This window comes from Argentina silus, assembly GCF_951799395.1.
Source record: "Argentina silus genome assembly, chromosome: 13".
Taxonomy (NCBI): domain Eukaryota; kingdom Metazoa; phylum Chordata; class Actinopteri; order Argentiniformes; family Argentinidae; genus Argentina; species Argentina silus.
The window spans coordinates 9988295-10009084 of record NC_139667.1 but is presented as its reverse complement, the minus strand read 5'-3'; the positions used below and the strand labels follow the sequence as shown (position 1 = coordinate 10009084).

The following is a 20790-nucleotide window of genomic DNA, read 5'->3' as shown; positions in this document are numbered from 1 at the left end:
TTCAACCCTATCTCTGACATTATGTAAACATCATCTTAGTAGGTGGATGGGGACATGCAGCAGAGCGGTGGATCAGTGTGTGCCAGGCAGGGAGAGGCAGAGACCGTCACCACAACACACCTCCTCTCTCTGTTCTCTTCACTCTGTCCTTACTGTCCCTCAGCCTCCCTCACAATGGCCCCTCTCAGCCTCCGCCCACCCCAGCCTGCCTCTCCTCTCTATGAGGAGCTGGTGGTGGTGCCAGCCTCTGCTCTGTACAGGGGTTAGCAGGCCCAGCCCAGAGTGGGTTCAAATGATAGTGTGATGTTGGACTTGCTACAGAAATGCTACAGTCCAGTCTCTCAGCCTCAGTCCCTCAGCCTCTGAGTCATAATGTGGTCAGTCGCTGATCACTGCCTATGTATATATTTTTGGCTTAAGCAGAAAAATAGAAAAAAACAGATAGTACAGTAGGCTAGTCTACTTCTACCAGTGGTGAACATTGTACTAACTGTGTACTCACTTGGTGCACATCAGTTCTCAACTTGAAAAAAAAGGTGTGAATCTATTGTTTACTCTACCCTCACCACATGTGAACCTCCCCTGTTCCCCTAGACTGCTCTCTCTTGGTCTGAGTCTGCAGGGTGTTAAATGAGCACTAAGTGCCCTAATTGGAATCTAATATTGCTGGAATGGATCTTTTTTCAAGATGGCTCTTCTCCAGACGAGTGAGAGAAGATGGATAGGTCAGACGAGGCCTTAAATTAGCCAAACGCTGGGCTCTGCTTCCTCCAACAGCAGCACAAACAAGCACAAACCAGTGATTGGTTGAGACAGAGGTATATCTCTGGGATTGCCGTGTATTGATCGCGTGGCGCGCACTCTGTTGCTTCTAAGTCCTGTTTGTTTTTGGCCTATCTGTGTTTCCAGACTGTGGTAAACCGGTGACACAACCGTCACAGTCTGGTCTCTCTGACACCAGGCAGCTCTCCCCGGATCCTCTATTTTGGGTTTGAAAATGTGTGCATGTCTCAAAGACACACACACACACACACCTCCACTTCCACTTCCACTAGGGTTGTGTCTCAGATTCCCCTCTGTATTTTACAGCAGATGCAAACCGATGGGTCTCTCCTCTCCTGCAGAGAGCAAAGGCAGCAAGAGAAGACAGCCATTTCCAATGTCCTAGTGAGATGGTTATCCCAGAGCAAGGCATGAAATTGACACCCCACTGGTTGCCAAATCACGTTAGTGTGTGTATATATTTCCTACTGAGTGAGTTATGGTAGTAGAGGAAATGTGAAATCTATGTGTTTGTTTCCAACCGGGTGGGACGAGGTATGCAGGTGGGCAGAGCGTTGGGCTCGCCTCTAAACAATGGCCCTTTTCACAGGCTGGCAGTCTGCTGCGGATCAGAGTGCTTACGAAGGGGACCAGGATTCCTACACAGGCTCATTCATCCAGCTCAACACGACACCACGCGGGGGGCTTTCAGCGGACGGAAGCTCGTTCAGCCTCCACAAAGAGAAAACTGTTGATACAGCAGGCCTGACATGCTGCAGTTGTGAGGCTTGTTAACGGACCTAAAAGTCTTGTTTGTGTTTGTAGAGACTGGTGGTGCAGACCACCTCTCAAGTGCCGCCCCCTCAGACCCGTTCACACACACTATTGTGTCACAGACTGACTTGGGATATCGTTACACTTGCGGTTAGCCGACTCACAATGTAGCACGAAGTGTCTTGTCATGGACTTGATCTGGCAATGCTGTTGATAGAGTGTGTTAGGGAGATGCAGCCAGGGCCTCTACTTGTGTGTAACATGAGTGTCTTCACCCACATGTCTGCCAGCGCTCTGATACACTCACAGAAAGACACGGTAACCCAATCCGCCTGGTCACCACAAGAGATGTTGTGGGTATAGAGAGGAACGGTGGATCCGCTGAGGAGAGGAGTGACGTTTTATTGGTCTTCTTTTGTCCTTACTTGTGTTGATGTTCTGCTTCAGGGCTGTCAGCGGTTCCCTTGTCAACTAGTAAATATCCTGCCTGGAGATGCTTAACACCAACGGTGTTAAAAAAATAAAATAAATAAATAAAAGTGATGCATATCTCCTTCAGCCTCACTGATTAGAGACTGTTGCACGTCCCGTGTATCTGAATAAAGCATAATGCCCTGTCAGTGGCTGCATGATTGTGGTTTTTTTCTCTCTCTCGCTCACTCTTTCTTTCTTTCTTTCTTTCTTTCTCTCTTTCTCTTTCTCTTCCTCTCTTTCTCTTGCTCCCCCCCCCCGTTCCTCCTCTCTCTCTTGCCTCATTATGGCTGCTGGGGTTGTTGATGGAGGAGACAGCAGTGATCTGCCTTGACCCTCTGCCTACCCTTCTCTTAATCTCCAGCCTCATTTCCTCTGCTGGCACACAGCACCCTGCGGTGTGTGCTTCCCCCCTGCGGTGTGTGCTTCCCCCCTGGCTCACCTCTCCACGGGGTCAGAGTCAGACAGACCCAGTCCCTTTGATTCCAATCCCCCTGCCTACTGCTCCCCTTGCATTAGTAGGGGCAGAGAGTTTGTGACAGTACTCCCTAAACTTGTTAATTTATCTCTTTATATTTATAAGTTCAGATGCATTTCTGGGTTTCTCCTCTAAGGTGAGTATAGAGTCATCCACTTTGTGATGAGTGCTGTCTCCTTGCTAGCTATGAACGCCTGTTGCTCTCTGTAACAAAGGAATCACTGCTGTGTGTTTGGATAAACCCAGAGCCTCTATGCTGTTATTGATGTACAGAAGCATCAAGCATGTCCCTGGAGGCTATGAGGTCAGGAGCGACGCAAGGACGTCTGAACGAACTGTCTGAACTGTCAGGAAGTGTGCAGTTTCAGAGTTGCAGATGCGTCCGAGTTCAGTTCGTCTTGTTTACACTGGATCGCTGCCCAGTTTTAAAGTTCCCACATCAGAGGTGCGTTACAGCAGCTGAGAGAGGGCGGCCACAGTCACTGATGCTTCCTCCACTAGCGCTTTGAGAGGGGACAGAATGTTCTCAGAATTGTCAATCAATCCACTGTTTGACACGTTGGTAAGATCCATGACTGGTTTACTCATCAGGCTGTGGAGCAGACAGACAGACAGACAGACAGACAGACAGACGGCTCTGTCTCGTACTCACGGAGGGATTAGTCTGACACCTCAGCCAGACTGGCATGGCTCTGAGGGCAGCGTGTGGCTACCACTGTGGACTCTGTAATTGGTTGAAACAGGGATGCCACAGACTGACACTGTGACAGAGTGCCCCCCCCCCCCCCCCAGTTCCCCACTTGGGAGAGTGTCTGGATACAATGAGTTTTATATCATGTATTCTTACGATTGTCTCATTGTTAATAATTCATGGTGGTTGGGCCTGATAGCAAAACAAGACTGCTCCATTCCTTTTATTCTAATGGTGCTTCAAAGACTTCTATATTCATACAGTATAGATTTACATGTGTGAACTTGTGGGCAGCTTTAGGGCCCATTTCCCTTTCCTCTTTTTGTGTGAAATGGTGAGGTTCCAGTCCATATAAACGTGTGTGTCTGTATGTGTGTGTTTTTGTTTTGCCTGTTCACTGGGTTTTCTTTCGTATACATTTCCCCATGCACAGTGAACATGCCCCTATCGTGTGTGTGTGTTGGCCTGTTCTTAATGGAGTCCTGTGGGAGCAGAGATAGGCACCTGCCCCTCCCAGACCAACAGAGCCTCCCAGGCCAACAGAGCCCTCCCCCCCCCTCCTCCACACACACACACACACACACACAGATCGCTGCCGTTTCATTATCCATTCTCAGCTTTGATGATCACGGGCCAACCAAACTTGCTCGCTTCACTCATGCCCACTGATCCGGGCCAGCTGTGGCCCTCTGAGGGGCTGCCAAACAGGGCCTTGCTCCCAGCATGCAGCCGTGTTCTAGCGCCCGCTCATTTACGGCCAGCGCTGACCATCCTGGTAGGGAGCCTTTGAAGTGTGCACTAATCATCACTGCTGCTGAGAGGCAGAAGGGGGGAAGATGACAAGAATGGGAATATGGTGCTCTGGTCCAATATATGGAGATGGATTATTATTATCCATACAAAAGCAGCACTCTGAGTATACTGTCGAGTGTAAAAATAGCCCTGGCTCGCTCACGACCCGCTCTTACAAACCACCGTCCCCACCAATCAGATTTAATATAGTTAAAGAAATGGATTTGGACATGGCTATTTTCAAACTACTTTAAATGACGCACACATAATAACCCTCCTTCTGTCCCTGTTCTCTCCAAATAAGTTGCTTTATGAACATTTGTTAATTTTTTTGTACTCCAGAAGTCTCCCGTAGTCTCTTAGCATGTCTAACACAGAAGCTTTACCTTTTTCTTTTAGAAAGATTCCACTGGGGCTGTGTATCCATGGTGAACTCTTGGTCATCCCAGAGGGGAGGGATCTGTATCCTTGCATGATAAACCCAGAGATTAAAGGACAGGGGAGATGGCCCCTAGAGTCTGGACCCAACCAGAACAGGCCTAGCTGAGGCCCGCGTGGATCAGAGGAGATGGCCCCTGGGGTCTGGACCCAACCAGAACAGGCCTAGCTGAGGCCCGCATGGATCAGAATGGCAGCTGCCCTGAGTAGGAAGAAGCAGCTGGTGTGAGAAGCCTAGTCAAGTGATGTGTGAATTGCATGCGTTTCTTGTTATTTGAAAGGACAAAATGTCCATAATAATACTGCCGCTTAATATTAATCCACTACAAGCAGTGATGTCATGAGTGAAGTCCTCTCTGCATGAAATGACAATTGAGGTTCATGCTATATCACCTTTATCATAATCATATTTAGAAAATGTAGGAAGCCCAACTGTAATTTATGTAATTGGCTTATACCTCTGCATGTGAAACTGAAAGCTACACCACACACACACCCTTGGTCTGCAAGCCAATAAGGGATATAATTAGCTTTTAGTGGTTTCTTGCTGTACGGTGCATTAAGTCAGGTTAGGCCTTAGTGTAACCACTGGACTAGTGGAGGACGACAGTGAGATTCCAATTTACCAGTCTGAGTAGCTGGGCGCCCTTGACCTCAACCCTGGGCGTTCACTGGAGTCTCCCATTAGTTAAGTATGGGTTCAGTTACGGCTGCATTTAGACCATTAAAACCCATTCTCCCTCAGTCACTTAGAAATTGGCTGTCTGGGTTGGAGAAGAAGGGTCTATGATGAGGCTACCACAAAATGGAGGTTCGTATGAAGCTCTCTGAAAGGCCTGTGTTTTACTGGGGTGATCGCCAAGGGTGGAGAGAAAGATGCAAGTGATAGAGTTTCTTCTTTCTTTTGGAAATGTTAGTCTCTTGTTTCTACTCCTCTTCACAGAACAGACTGTACTGTACATTTTGAAAGATTTCTGCCCAGTCATTCTTTTGAGGTTTCAAAGGGAAGTCACGTTGTTGGACTTTTCAAAGCGATGACCTTGAGTACTGGAGTATGTATGTGTGTGTGTGTGTGTGTGTGTGTGTGGTCTCAGATGAGAAACTGTATTGGCTATAAGATGCTGGTCAGGCCGGGTGGCCTTGACTCTCTGAGAACATAGGCTTCTTTCACAGAGTAGTAAAGTCTTAAGGCAGCAGTTCCCAAACAAACCCTGGTTTCAACCTGGGTTCCCATGAGAACATCAAACTAACCTCTATGATTTGATAAACAAAAAACATTTGTATTTTGTAAACAGACAAACAATGTCTGTGTATTGCACCTGTAGCCTCTACTGCAGTGTTTTAGGGTTCATATCCAACCAATTAGAGCATATTTTAGGTGATAAGAATACATTTTAATGTCATTATCATGTGTTGACACAGCCCGCAATCAAGTTGTTGGGGGGGGGGGGGGGGGGGTCACAGGAAATGATTGATGCCAATCTGGGGTCACGAGACAAAAAGTTTGACATGAAGCTATGACTGTGCTTCAAGTGTCCATTTACCATTTACCCATAGCAGTGAAGGATCTAGGCTAGTCCATGCTCGTCCAAGTACATGTTCCTTGCCTTCACCTTTTGAATATGTAAGCATGTTATGGTAACCTCCCTAACCTTTTACACTTGGCTGAATGTCTCCATGAGGAACATGGCTGCCGCTATGGCAGGAGCCACCATCCATGACCCAAAGGTCAACAGGAAATGTCACTGAACACCAGAGACCTCCCGAGAGGACAGCACTGGCCAAGGGGGGCCGGTGGCCTTGTCTCATGGTGGTCTCTTAACTGACAAATGGGGCTCCCTGCAGCCTGTGAATGCCCCTCTAAAGAGTGACTAGTCCATAAAAGTTTTATGAGGTGTAGAGATTCGGGGGGGGGGGGGCGGGAGTGGGGGTTAGTGTGTGTGTCAGCAAATGGCATCCTAGTCCTTGGAGATCCTTGGAGTAAAATCCTATCAGTGTATGTCGTCTACCTCCTATTCCAAATGTCATTTATGTTCTGCCATTTAGTGTCTGATATCAACATATTTTTTTTATGTTTTCATGTGCACTGATTTTAGGAAGGAAATTAAGGAAGCAGAGTTCCATCCAGTTTGAAATGTGTCTCTTGTGGTTCCTCTTTCAGCTTGGACGCATGAATTGATTTTGCCACTCATAAACTCTGATCTAGAGGACTGCTCCTCTAATGAGTCATCATTTACACGGGTGGAATTGAACACGGTGCTTAAAGGCTCTCTGTGGATTGAGAGCCTGTTAAGTCACGCACGGCTTCAGATTCTGTGCAACTAGAGGGCGTGTGTGTGTGCACAGTGAACATGCCCCCACTGTGTGTGTGTGTGTGTGTGTGTGTGTGTGTGTGTATATCAAGCTATATTGTAGCTGAGGTCCCTCATGGCCTTGGTTGTGAGATCTCATCAGAGAGGGGGAGTATCTGTGTTGTTCTGTCCTGTGACTAAAGGCCTGAGGCTCTGGGTTGATACAGAGAGGCAGAGAGATCGTCCTTGAACTTCTCACAGTCCATTCTTGAGATAAAATGAACCAAATGGAAGGCCTTGTATTCTTCACACAATATTACTAGCCTATATTAGATTAGCTCCACCAAATGTCATCGTTACAAAGAGAAAAGAGACATTAGTTCACAACGAGGACATGAATATAATTTCAAATGTTAAATGAAACCAACTTTCGGACTACACTGTATTCTGATTCTCGTGGCATTTAAAAAAAATAATTATTGGTTAGACTTGATACCAGGAGACACATGTAGGCTACTTGAAGTGTGCCCTCCTCACAGGTACTTGAAAGCACATATTGTCCCTCCAGTCTCTGCCCAGTAGTTGGATAGATGCCCAGTGTAAAGGTTACGCTCCAAGGCGGTGGGAGAGTGATGGACCCTGGCCTCAGAGACCAGTTAGGGAGAACTGGACGGAGGAGCAGACAGAGTGAAAGGTTATGTTCAGTCGCTGGGCAGAGCACAGTTTAACAGCCACCGGAGGGCTCACCTGGGAGGCCGCATGACAGGTGAAGCAGATGAAATAACCTACAAAAGCTTTCAACAATAAAGCTTTGTACTATGAAATTGCTGGCAATGAAAATACATGATGTTTTGTATGAACAATATTAGAAATGCCATGCTATTATTATAAGTTCCATGATTTGGATGATGTTGGACTAAAGCCTTGAGTAACAAAGAGAATGGTGGTAGGGGTGATGTTGGGACACGTCTCACCTGTAAAGTATGTAATCGTGTGTGTCTGTGTCTGTTGTCCCTTCTCCGTAGAGCTGCCAGAGAACTGGACAGACACGCGGGAGACCCTGCTGGAGGGGATGGTGTTCCAGCTCAAATACCTGGGCGTCACACTGGTGGAGCAGCCCAAAGGAGAGGAGCTGTCCGCAGCCGCCGTCAAGAGGATCGTTGCCACCGTGAGCGCAAAACTCACACACACACGCACACACAGATCTAACCTTCAAATGCCCTCCCCCACCCCACCCCACCCCGCCTGCCATTTAGTTACATCCCTAATATTTCAACACTCCCATCACCACAATATGACACAATCCCATTTAGTTGTTTCCCAATTCCTTCCCTCTTTGACCTTCATGAGGAGCAACCTGCTGCCACTTTGCCACGGGCTTACGGTGGCATTTAGAACAGATGCAATTAGTTTTGATGGCACCTGCTCAGTGTATTACTTTTGAGCAGGTTTATTACAGAGGAAGGCTTATTGTTATTAAGTCTGGCAGCTCCATCTTAATGAAGTTAAAGTGAGCTGATTGGGGTACACAGCCCCAAGCCACAGATGCACAGTGTCTGCGCTGATTGGACCAGACATGTATGTGATGTGTATGTGTCCCTCTCTGGACACTGACCTTGTCCTGAAAAATGTAATTATGTGTATTTGTTTCTTATCCTGTCGAATCATGGAGGAAGTGGACTATCGGCGTAATTGAAAGAGCATTTTAGAAAACATCGATATAGCCTGGAGTCTATCTTTCTCCATGCTCTACCAAGCTCTCCACTTGCTTTTTAAGAACGTACCACCGGAGCCTCTGTGTCTCGCCTCCATTAAGCTCCTGAGTGGTGTTTGTGTGCGTTATGGAAATTTAATGAGCTGCTTGTCTTGACGGTGTGTGTTAGGGATATCATTAGTACTGCTTTGGTTGAGGATAGGAGGATGAAGCGCTTCCCTAGGTCTGAACTGGATGCATTCTGAGTGTTCAGCCTCAATGTTTTTGTTTCTGCTGTATAATGAATGATACATTGTGGCTAGAAAGCCTTTATCTCTCCCCAAGGTTTGGAAACTTGCTGTTTTTTTTTTTTGTTTTTTTTTGAGGGAAATGTGTTTTGGCTATGGGGGGGTATGTGCTTGATAAATGCCTGGTGGTATGAAGGTTGTTTTAGGAACCTGTTTGTAGTAGTTGAGTGTAATCAGTGGCTGTTGTGTGCTGTAGTCTAACTCTGGAGGGGGGAGCTGGGGAAAACATTTAGCTGCACACCTGCAACAGTAGTACAGTGCCTTCAGAAAGTATTCAGACCCCTTCACTTTTTCCACATTTTGTTGTGTTATAGACTGAATTTAAAATTCATTAAATTAAAATAATTTGCCATCAATCCACACACAATACCCCAGAATGACAAAGCGAAAACACGTTTTTGGAAATTTCAGTAAAGTTATTAAAATTGAAATACAGAAATACCTCTGGGGTATTGTGTGTAGATTGATGGCAAATTCTTGTCATTTAATCCATTTTAAATTGAGTCTATAACACAACAAGATGTGGAAAAAGTGAAGGGGTCTGAATACTTTCTGAAGGCACTGTAAGTGTGTCCCAAGCATGTGAATGTTGAATATTTAGAGATTTCTCTCTTCTCTCTCCCTCCTCTCCATCTCCAGGCCAAAGCCAGCGGCAAGAAGCTCCAGAAAGTGACATTAAAAGTGTCTCCGCGAGGGATCATTCTCTACGACAGTGCCTCCAATCAGCTGATTGAAAACATCTCCATATACAGGTTGGTCCTCATCCCTTTCTCCCTCTGTTTGCACAAGGATCACCAACGTGCAGAAAAGAATATGCTCGCTCTCTCTGACTCACCTGGGCCGCTCAGATATGAAATTCATTCCGACTTCCATCAAGCCTAGTTGATCTTTTTCAGTCTGCCGTAAAACTAAAGTTTTGCCCCCCTTCCAAACCCGCCCATCCGTCACGTAGAGGCTGAGCGCGCTGGGAGTGGTGGTGGGGTCGGGCCAAGGTGGAGGGCGGAGGAGGGAGCTTCCCATCAATCACAACTCTCAGGAGTCCTCCACAACAGCTGTGTGTCTGAGCTTTCACCCGGGGAGTGAATGCTGACACACGCACACACACACACACACTCACTCACACACACACACACACACACACACACACATACACCCACACCCACACCCACACTCTCACACACCCACATTCTCACACACTCGCACTCACTCACTCCTCCAAGATAGCTGATTGCCTGAGGTTATCACACAGCAACATACAGTATACTTCTCAAGTACTCCTAATTCACTCCTACATTCACACACATAAAACAGAATGATACCCGTGTCGAGGCCAAACTTGAATCACTTCAAGCTGAATCTACCACATTTATGAGACGCCGAGACGAAACGGGGTTTCACAGCGTTCCATCTGGAGACACAGTCAAGACTTTAATCATCCCCCCCACCCACCCCCGTTCCCCCCCCCCCCCCCCCCCACCAGAGGAACAGGGGTGGAGCTGGAGAGATTGAGGACAAGATCACAATCACGTCCCTCCACCCTTATCACGCAGCGCCGCAGCACTCCTGACTCCTCCACGCAGTGCGGTCCAGCCGTCACCCGGCGGCGTGAGGTAGAAAGTAAACCTGGGTGTCGTTCACCACGGTCCCCCTCCTGAGGCCTCTGCTCAGAAGACAGACGAGCGGTAAACGGAATGGATTTGATTCCGCCAACGCTCTCATTCCCAACATCTGTCGTAAATCTCGGGAGCGACGCCGCGTGCAGCTGTGTTCATAGCTGTGTTTATAGATTAACGTTTTTTTTTTATTAATATTATTATTTATTTTTTACACGTTGCATTTTTATATCACCAAGTCATTCGTTAACTAGACGTCTGATCTCTTCAAAGTGATCTTCGCAGTTTGAGCTGATGCAGAGAGGGGAAACAGAAGGGCAGATGGCGGACATTCATAAACTCCCCCCCCGCCCTCTGCTGCTGCTCTGGGTCTCCCTCCTGACTGGCTGTCAATCAGGTCTCAGGGTGATGACCTCAGCGATGATGTCATGTCTGGGAACATGTGTGGGAGCAGAACGTGTTTCAGGGGCCCAGCGTGACGGGGTGGTTAGAGAGGGGGAGACTAGACCTATACTTAAAGAGGCCCCGGTCCAATCCAGTAAGGATAAAGCCCTGGGCGTGTTGGGGCGGACACCGCAGGAACCCAAGGCCTTCATCAGAGAGACCAATGCAGGGTCACAGGGGATAAAACACAGATGTTCTACACTTCAATTCAAATCCAAAATCGTTTGGTTGCTCTCCATCTTTATGCTATTGTTTTTGTGTGCGTGTGTGTGTGTGTGTGTGTGTGGTCTTATTTGAGAGGGTTTTGGGCTTAGGTTATTTGGTGTGGTGTGGAAATGAAAGATTTAAGTGTCGAAATCAGATTGGTGGCGGGCTTAAAGGCTTACTGGAGATGAAGTTGCATGATTGCCACTCCTGACTGAGGCCTGTGTACAGTTGGATTAAACAGGGTGTGTGTGACCCTCTCCTCAGGATATCGTACTGCACGGCCGACAAGATGCATGACAAAGTGTTTGCCTACATCGTCCAGAGTCAACAGAATGAGACCCTGGAGTGCCATGCCTACCTCTGTACCAAGAGGAAAGTGGTGAGTCCCTGTGTGTGTGTATGTCTCTTTCTGTGTCTGTTTCTTTTTGTGTTTCTGTGTGTGTGTGTGCGTGTGCGTGTACGCGTGTGTCTCTGTATGTGTGTGTGTGTGTTAGTTGTTTGTTTGTGGAGAGAGAGATAGAGGGGGAGACATCAGCGCCAGGAGGGGAGCCTGCAGTCTTTCTCTCCCTCCCGGGGGGGGGGGGGGGGGGGGTTGTGAATGAGTGCCACTCCCTCTCTTTCCTTCCCTTGGCTAATTTAGCTCTGCTCTAGAGACCACTTCCTCCCAGCTACAACAACAACTTGGAATGAAGAGGAGAAGTTCAACTGTGCAGTTTGAGCCAACACCTAAGTTTCTGTTCCCTCCCGCAGTGTCCATTAAGACAGCAACTGTATCCCTGTGTGTGTCGTCCCTGATTCTATCATCTGTCATGAATGCCTTTGCTCCTCATTGCCCTCTCAGCCTACACCCTTGGTTTGTGACTGTTGTGTGTTTATCTCTCTCTCTTTCCCCCCCTCCCTCTCTTCCTCTCCTCCTCTCTGTCCCCAGGCCCAGGCGGTGACGCTAACAGTGGCCCAGGCCTTCAGAGTGGCGTTTGAGTTCTGGCAGGCAGCCAAAGAAGGTACGCATGGTCGCCCCCGACGACCGGAGAAGTGTGATGGATGCCTCATCTCCTCTGAGCGGAACCGTTCTCCCAACCCCCCCCCCCTTTCTGACACACACACACACACACACACACACATTCTTTCACCCTTCAGCTCTCTCTCTCTGTCTCTATTGTCTCCTACGAGACACACACTCCATTCTCCCCTGTTCTTATGCATCTCATGTAGGTGCTGTCTGAAGCTCTATCCAGTATGGGAGCTTTTGAGTGGACAGTCAAGTCTTTTCACACAACAGGTGAAAGGACACAATGTGGCAACGTAAATCCCCCTTTTTCCTCCCTGTTCTCCCCCGGCCTTGGCCCTGACCCCTCAGTGACACGTGAAATACTGGAGCACTGTCCAGCCCAGACGCTCCCACCTGTCAGTGACATCAGCAGCAGGAATGTTCACATTGATTAAAACAATCCCCCCGTCGTCTCAAAGCAGCCCAGGAGAGGGACATCTGGTTTGGTTTCTAGCAAAGCCTGCTTTATTGAAGGGCAGACCTCTGTGGTTAATGAGTGATGTGGATATTGACAGGGGTTGAGGGAAGGGGGGAGCCTGGGGCTTAGGTGGGGCGGCTCCACGAAATCTTCCCTTGTTTCCTGTGTTGTGATGACAGCTTGCTGTGACAACGGCAGTTAGGAGTGGAGGAGCTGCAATTGAAGTGTACTGCTAACTGTATAGAAACATTTAATTGTATGTTAATTGTAGCTCCAGTAGTACTAACTATAAATATACGTTTGGAGTTTTGTTGTAGAGTATACAGTATGTATAGAAGTATGTGATTGTAGCTCCCTAATTGTTAACTAACTAGATATAAATACAAGTTTGGAGTTGTGTTGTCAAGTATACAGTGTGTGTATTTGTATATGTACAGACAGAGATGTCCAGTCTGCTTTATGTTCTACTCAGAAGATACACACTCCTAACAGATGAAAGTGTGTGTAGTGTACAGTAACATTCCTAACAGATGTGTGTAGTGTGCAGTAACATTCCTAACAGATGTGTGTAGTGTGCAGTAACATTCCTAACAGATGTGTGTAGTGTGCAGTAACATTCCTAACAGATGAAGGTGTGTGTAGTGTACAGTAACATTCCCAACAGATGTGTGTAGTGTACAGTATCTCTCCTAACAGATGAAGGTGTGTGTAGTGTACAGATGAAGGTGTGTGTAGTGTACAGTATCTCTCCTAACAGATGAAGGTGTGTGTAGTGTACAGATGAAGGTGTGTGTAGTGTACAGATGAAGGTGTGTGTAGTGTACAGTATCTCTCCTAACAGATGAAGGTGTGTGTAGTGTACAGATGAAGGTGTGTGTAGTGTACAGATGAAGGTGTGTGTAGTGTACAGTATCTCTCCTAACAGATGAAGGTGTGTGTAGTGTTCAGTATCTCTCCTAACAGATGAAGGTAGCTGTAGCGTACAGGACACACTGAAAGCGCTGTGTAAGGCAGGAGGTGTTTCCCACAGGTCAGCAGAACATGTATGTAATTTACTGCATGTATGACTTGTATGGAAATGAGCTCTCCTGGGGGGGTGTGCTGTACCGTACCGCTACACACACACACACACACACACACACACACACACACGTGGGAGTTGGCGTGTCATACTCAGCACTTCCTCCATGCTAGGAGCAACACGCAAAACACACCCATCTCTTCATACGCAGCCTTAGAAACACCGCCCCCCCCCCCCCCCCACACCCCACCTTTTTTAGAACCAGATTTGTTCATGGCTCTTCTTTGAGTCAAAAATAATTTGTCGTCTTATTAAGATGCAGTGGAGTCAACCACTAAAAGTGATCTTTTGTTAGGAAAGAAAAATAGCCTGTACATTTAGGAATTTAAATGGAGTTGTATTAATTTCTAAATGCAGTTTGTGGCTGTCAATCTAGCCCTTGGCACCTGGAGCTTCAGTCCCTTGTAAAGTTTGTTTTCATTTCCTTGCCTAACCCCCCCCCCCCCCCAAACCCATCTCTCTTTCTGTTTATCACTGTCAGACAGGGATGAGGACGGAGGGAGAGAGGGAGGGTGAAGGAGAGGGATAGAGAGGGAGGGAGAGAGAGAGAGAGAGAGAGAGTGTGTGAGAGTGTGTGACAATGGCAGCAGGTTCTTAGCTCAGACCTTTGACAGCTCAGTGCCTGTACCATTGATCCTGTCTCAGTGAGAGTGAAGGAGAGGTTATTTATTCAGCCCTCCTCCATACCGCCTTCCCCTCTTTATGAACTCCCTCCTCTGTCTTTCTGGCGTTTTGGACAGGAGGCTGCGTTTCCCCGCAGCGGCGTTTGATGGTGTTTCAATTCAGACGCATTTCCATTTTATTATTTGATTATTTCCGGGAGATCAAGGCTGCGGAAGGGCTGCTGCTCCACGCTTCTGTGTTGGGCTCTGCGTCTACAAATTTAATATTAAAGCTGCAAGTTATGAGTGCAGTCTTTTTTTTTCTTCTCTGCTGTAGCTCTCTCTCTCTCTCTCTCTCTCTCTCTCTCTCTCTCTCTCTCTCTATCTCTCTCTCTCTCTCTCTCTCTCTCTCTCGCTATCTCTCTCTCTCTCTCTCTCTCGCTATCTCTCTCTCTCTCTCTCGCTATCTCTCTCGCTATCTCTCTCTCTCTCTCTCTCTCTCGCTATCTCTCTCTTTCTCTTGCTCTCAATTCTCAATTTCCCCTGATCCCTCTTCTCTGTACTTCTCCTTCTAGTTTACTGGGAGCCATGAGGCTAGTAACCCTTTCTGATTTCCTGGGCTTGTTCAACACAATGTAGCTGATGAGGGAGATTGGAGGGGGGTAGAGGAGAGTGCAGCGGAGGGGTTGGGGGGGGGGGGGGGGGGGGGGGTGGTTGGGTTCAAAGGAAGTTGTCTTGTTCTCCTGCATTAAAGAAAGAAGCGAGAGAACTTAAAATGCTTTGAGTCTGCTCGGTGAGTTACAAGGCCCCCCCCCGAGGATTGTGGGTAGGAACAACGTACAGTGCGGCGGGTGTCTCGTTGCAGTTCACTCACGCACGCACACACCACCCCCGCTGTGAGGTTTCTTATATACTATGCCTGACCCATATCCTCCTGTATAGTACAGTAGCTCTCATATGCATTAGAGATGTTGATTTGATGAAGTGGATTCACAGTAAACAGCACAGCTTCCTTTTGATGTTGAATTTACAACCCCCCCCCCCCCCCCACCCCCCCCCCCCCCCCCAATGTGAGTGTTTGGAGTTTATTTGTATGTCTGGCAGCACTCTCCCACCCTGTCTGGCTACCCAGTGACCCCTCAGGAGAGGAAGTATGGTGCACGGGGAATCGTTTGGAAATCAGACTCCATTCAGTCACCTTGGCTCTCCTGGGGAAATAGGGACGCATGTTTTTGATACTCCAGCTCTAAGATCATAAAAAAACCCTTAATGTAACCAATGCCCTTGAGGGACGGCCTGAGATGTGCTTTTTATCTTCACTGACGTTAATGGAAGCATTAGTTACAGTAGGTCATGCAGACGGCCTTTGAAGAATGATCAGACCTGCCCAGATACAGCGTTAGCTCCAGTGCCTCAGCGCGTGTGAGCAACTACATCTACACCACCTTTCATCTGAGTGCAATAGGAAAATGTGTGTGTGTGTGTGTGTGCGCGAGTGTATGTGAGAGCGAGTGTGTTTGTCTGTGTGTGTGTGTGTGTGTGCACTTGTGTGAGAGCGAGCGAGTATATCTACAGTACATATGTGCTCATGTGTGTTGACTTGGACACCCTCTACTTGGGAATAGGGGCTTTTGTGGGAACAGGATCATGCCCATGGACAGTAGATAAACAGTAGAAAAGCATTCTCTCTCTCCATGAGTCTGAGGAAAGCTCCGTCTCCCTGGGTCCAGTGCTCTGCCTCTGCAACTTAAGCTCCACTCCCACCTGTGTTTAAAGAAGAGGGAGGTTTTATCCATGCGACCCAGATGGTTCCCATTACAGCAGAGGAGAAACTGCTTGGCGGGGTCCTGAGGCAGACCTAGGTTCTGTTTGGTTTTGGCCTATTTAAATGTTCTGGTCACTGATTGCCATGTTCTAGTATAGCTGTTAAACTGTTTGATTTTAGATTTTTTTTTGCTGGCCCCTGCAGCATGTTTAACTCAGCATGTTGAGTTACTTTATTATATATATTATATATATTTTTGGATATGTTATTATAGTTGGAATCTCGGTAACTTGGCTGTCTGCTGAAAGATACAAATTATTTTACATATGTTACAAACACTGCCGGCAAGACACAAACACACACATTTTCCTCTGCCAAACACCACCATGTTTTCATCTTTGAACCCCCCCCTCGCCCCCCAGGCTGGGAACTTCTGATGAGTTGTGTTGTGTGTTTTGCTGACGGCGGTTTTCTTGTCCTCTCTCTCCCCCACAGAGAAGGAGAAGCGAGTCAAGTCTGGCTCGGACGGAGAAGGAGCCAGCAGCTCCCAGTCAGACAGCTCTGCCAGCATCGGCAGTCTCAAGGGAGGAGGTGAGTCACGTCACTCGTGTACACTATGACCCTTGACTGATTTAGGCGTGTAAGACTATACACAACGACATGATGATGATCATCGTGAAGGTCATGTCATCATGATCTGGGCCTTATTGGGTCATCTCCCTCTACTGTAAGAATCCGTTGTTACCCAAATTCACCCGCCACCAGTGACTTCCATACAACAACTTGGTACAGTAGTCGTGGATGTATGATGAGTCATCACCCACTTATTTTCAAAGCAAGCTACTACTCTAGTCTGCCGTAGTGCTGATCTGCCCAGAGACCGTTAGAACCATTGTCGTGACCGCTCTGGAGCTGGACTGACAAGCCATCCAGACCTCTGGAGCTTTAGGTCAGGTGGAGACGGTCACAGAGAGGATGCGTGGTCATCCGTGGTTAATCAGTATGGTTTTCGACATGCTCTTTAGGATGCTCTCTCAGGCTCGATCCATACTATCGGAACTCCTGGTAATATGGGTTTTGTTAGAATCTTGACTTTCTGACAGTTATTATTTTTTCTCAGAGGAATGTGAACAAGTGGAAAGTGACTTGCTCCCCTGGACACTTGACTGTAGTCGTCCAAACCACAGGAAGCAGTGTTTGTTTTAGAAGCACGAGGAGCCTGCATTCCTTGGCCACATGGTTCCTGTTCCAGTAAGCCAGGACATTCTTCGAGGCCGTATCACTGTTTCCTATAAAGCCTGCAGTTAGGGGTCTGTCCTGTTTGCTTCATTCTCCATATGACGACTGTTCTCTACCTCTGGCATACCACTGTCCCTCTGTCCTCCCGTAGTCCATCAGCTTAGCTCCACGTCCTCCCCTCCCCTCCCCTCCCCTCGCCTGGCCGGGTGGCCCCCCGCCAGAGCAGGATTCCTCTAAGTCTCAGTGGACACTCTTGTTTACATGGGTTTGGTAAAGGATCAGGAGCGTTTCTGTAGAGGTTTGGACATCATTCTCTTGTGTAAAAAAACGTGTCACCCATAGCCCTGGAAAGAGCTTTCTGTAATGAAGAGGTTTAGAAGCGTAACGGAATTGGCACCATCCCTGCTTTACTTTTGGCTGTCCTGAAAAGTGGTTGTGGGTCAAACAGAGGGATGAGCGAGTGAGGAGAGGGTTGAGGAATTCATCAGGGAGCCGTAGTGCTTTCAGTATACCCTTCACTCGTGTTGACAGCATTCCATTTGGATTCTGGGAGCCTGACAGCAATGTTCTTGGGAACTATTTTGCTTTATTCATGAGACATGAGACACGATACCTCACCCCCCCCTGCTTCCTCTCCACCAGCTTCCTGTCTGTCACAGGAGCTGTGTGTGTGTGTCTCTGTGTGTGTGTGTGTGTGTGTGTCTCTCTCTCTCTCTCTCTCTCTCTCTGTGTGTCTGTCTCTCTCTCTCTTTGTCTATGTGTGTGTGTGTCTGTGTGTGTGTGTGTATTTAGACTCCTCTGCTGAAGGGATGTAGGATCCCTTGCCAGGCTGCCTTGTGCGCGGAGGGACCAGCAATCCGATACCCCTGACCGCCAGTCTGCCCCTCACTCCCTGGGGCAGGCAGCCAGACGGTGCCCAGACCCTACTCCTCAACCCCCAGTCCTGCATCCTCCCCCTGCCTCAGACAGACAGATCAGATGACTAATCACCCAGTGATAATTGCTTTCTTAGTGAAAGGGAAGATGCCGTAAATGTCTATGAGGCAGTGTTGATGGAGAGAGGGAGTGGAGGGGAACTGCTGCTAGAGCTGAGTCCATCATTTACAAGCCCTTCCTCTTTTGGGGCCGAGTGTTATGGGGAAAAGGTCACCTAAGGATAATGAAGGCCTGGGAGAGAAGAGGTGCTTTGGCGATGATGAGACTGCTTAGGAGAACTTAGTGAGATTTGACCTTTCCTTCTCAAGGGGACACCACCAGCCTGATCAGGGAGAAGAGAGGCAGCGCGCACACACACACACACACACACACACACACACACAGCACTATTAAACAGCTATGCGACTTGCCATTAGAGATGATCCTATTACAACAACCTCATCTCTCATTAGTGAGGTGTGTGTGTGTGTGTGTTTGTAGTTGTGTGTGCGTCAGGAGGTTATTCTATAGCCACTTATTACTAAGTGACAATCCACAGATGGTCGTGATGATGACACGCATTAGGAGGTTAATAAGGAAGGGTGGTGGTAATAAACCCCCATAATGGCCGTTGTGTGTTTGATTCTGTTTCCTGTCACATGTTAACGGTAAACAACAATCGCACACGTCCATACAACAGATTTTACTAGGGACTGGGGGCACATGGAGTAGAGTAAGGTTGTACTACTTAAAAAAAAAAAAAAAACCTGTTGTACTAATGTCAGAATTGAAACCATAACAAAAAAAAAAGGGAATGACTGCAATCATCTCAATATCTGTATTACTGTACATTACTCGAAGCCAATGGTTACCAAACATTTTACAACTGTAGAATTGTAGTGAACACATGTTCCACAACACACATGTTCCACTACTAATCCATGTAACACACATACTTTAAGATGTGAGATGTGAACAAGCCATTAAAATTGGGTGAACAGAGATATGAAAGATTGAAAGATGTATATGTATAGAACAGAATTCACACACACAGAGGGAGAGTAGATATCTAAGTCACAGATGGAATGGTAAAAGCATTCGATTTATTATCAAGATGAAGTTGTCTTTACACTCACTCACTCACTCACTCACTCACTCACTCACTCACTCACTCACTCACTCACTCACTCTGTCTGTGTCTGTGTCTGGTATTACCTGAGGGCTGACCTTCTGGGTCCAACCTGCGAGGGGGTTCCCCTTAGTGAGAAGCGGAGTGGGATACCATAGATAGCCCATTTACAACACAAACCTCCAAACAGGACATAAGGGGGTTAGGGGTCATATTAGGTCACAGAAGGTAGAATACAAAGACAGAGTAGGGGGTTATGGTGGGGTAAGTTTGTCTAGGTTAGGTCAAAGGTGACATGATTGTATACACGTTTTTCCCCTCACCTTTACAGTGAAGCAAATGTCAGATTATAGACTAACACTGTAGATTCTATCTCTTTCCATTGTTCTTTTTCACTCACCATCCATTGCCTCTCTTTCCTCGGGACTTTCCTCTCCTCCGTTCTTTGTCCTTCTTCATTGCCTCTCTCTTTCTCCTCTTTTTCCCTCCTCACAATTTCCTCCTCTTTCTTGTTCTTCAAATTCTGTTGTTTGGTTTCCTGTGCCTTCGCCGCTGCCCTCAACTCCTCCCCCTCCTCCAAGATGGCGTCCTCCTCTTCTTTCAATCACGCTCCCTTTGTTGTCTCCCACCGATGGAATCGGAGAGGGGGGATTATGATTTGGTCTCTGTCTCTTGTCTCCAACACCAGTGGGACAATTTTGATTAAACTTGCGTAAATTATGCGTCTTGCCATACAGGGACGACATTTCCGAAAATCACACAGATTGGCCCAATTTTGACGAAACTCTTGAAATGCGTCTCGTCAAAGAGGTTGTTTATCAGTTTTGAGGTGGCGCCGATTCATCCCGTGACGGTGCGCTCAACATCATCATCGCGTGCAAATAGGGAGAGCGCACCTCAGACCGCACCTTTTGGCCAATTGACTGTTTTCCAAAGTCAAATCCTTGGAAATGAGTCAAATAAGCACTACAAGCTCCAATAACATTCATTTGTGGGGGGGGGTTACTGTACACCTGTTATCACCTGCTGTTGCTTCCTCCTCTCTCTGTTAAGCTGCTTTCTCTCCTCAAATAGGGCCACCTTCACTCCTTCCATCTCTTCCTTCTCTTTCTCCATGGCCTCCCTCACACTCTTTAGGGCCTCCCACTGCCTCTCAATGTCTTCTCTCTCTTTGTCCATGTTTGGAATGTGGAATACTGCACTACACCGAGTTGAAATGAGTTTGGAATGTTTTACATTCGTTGTCATGGTATTGATTCTTGCCTCAATTGTTAAACAGCATCATAACTTCTATACATTCCAATATTCCAAATGACGCAATAATGCAATGATATAATAAAAAATAAAAAATAAACTTCTTTCCAAGTAGCTTGCCTCATCTTCATTAATTCATGCTTTAAAATGAATTGAATACTGTATCTGAAGTATGTTCATTAATCCAATACTGATTAGTTTAGACTATTACAGATGGTTCACTCTAAAGCTTAACCCGATTTTTGGTATGTCTAGAGTCAGTGGAGCAGTAAACGAAATCATGAAGCATGACGCATGCAACAAAAAGGTTTGATCAGGAATTGATGCTAATTCCTGATATAGCATTGGATTTAGTGGTTAATTCTCTGTCAGTGAAA

The 20790-nt window shown here is 47.1% G+C and overlaps 1 protein-coding gene across 1 annotated transcript in view; it reads left to right on the top strand.

Annotated features, from left to right (window-relative positions):
* The window catches only part of ldlrap1b (low density lipoprotein receptor adaptor protein 1b), a 30920-nt gene that overhangs the window by 5194 nt on the left and 4936 nt on the right, over positions 1–20790 (top strand). Inside the window, exons 2-6 of the mRNA XM_083683802.1 lie at positions 7723–7865; positions 9338–9450; positions 11227–11341; positions 11891–11963; positions 16372–16467. Coding sequence (XP_083539928.1) covers positions 7723–7865; positions 9338–9450; positions 11227–11341; positions 11891–11963; positions 16372–16467 — 540 coding nt within the window. The remainder of the gene's footprint in view (positions 1–7722; positions 7866–9337; positions 9451–11226; positions 11342–11890; positions 11964–16371; positions 16468–20790) is intronic.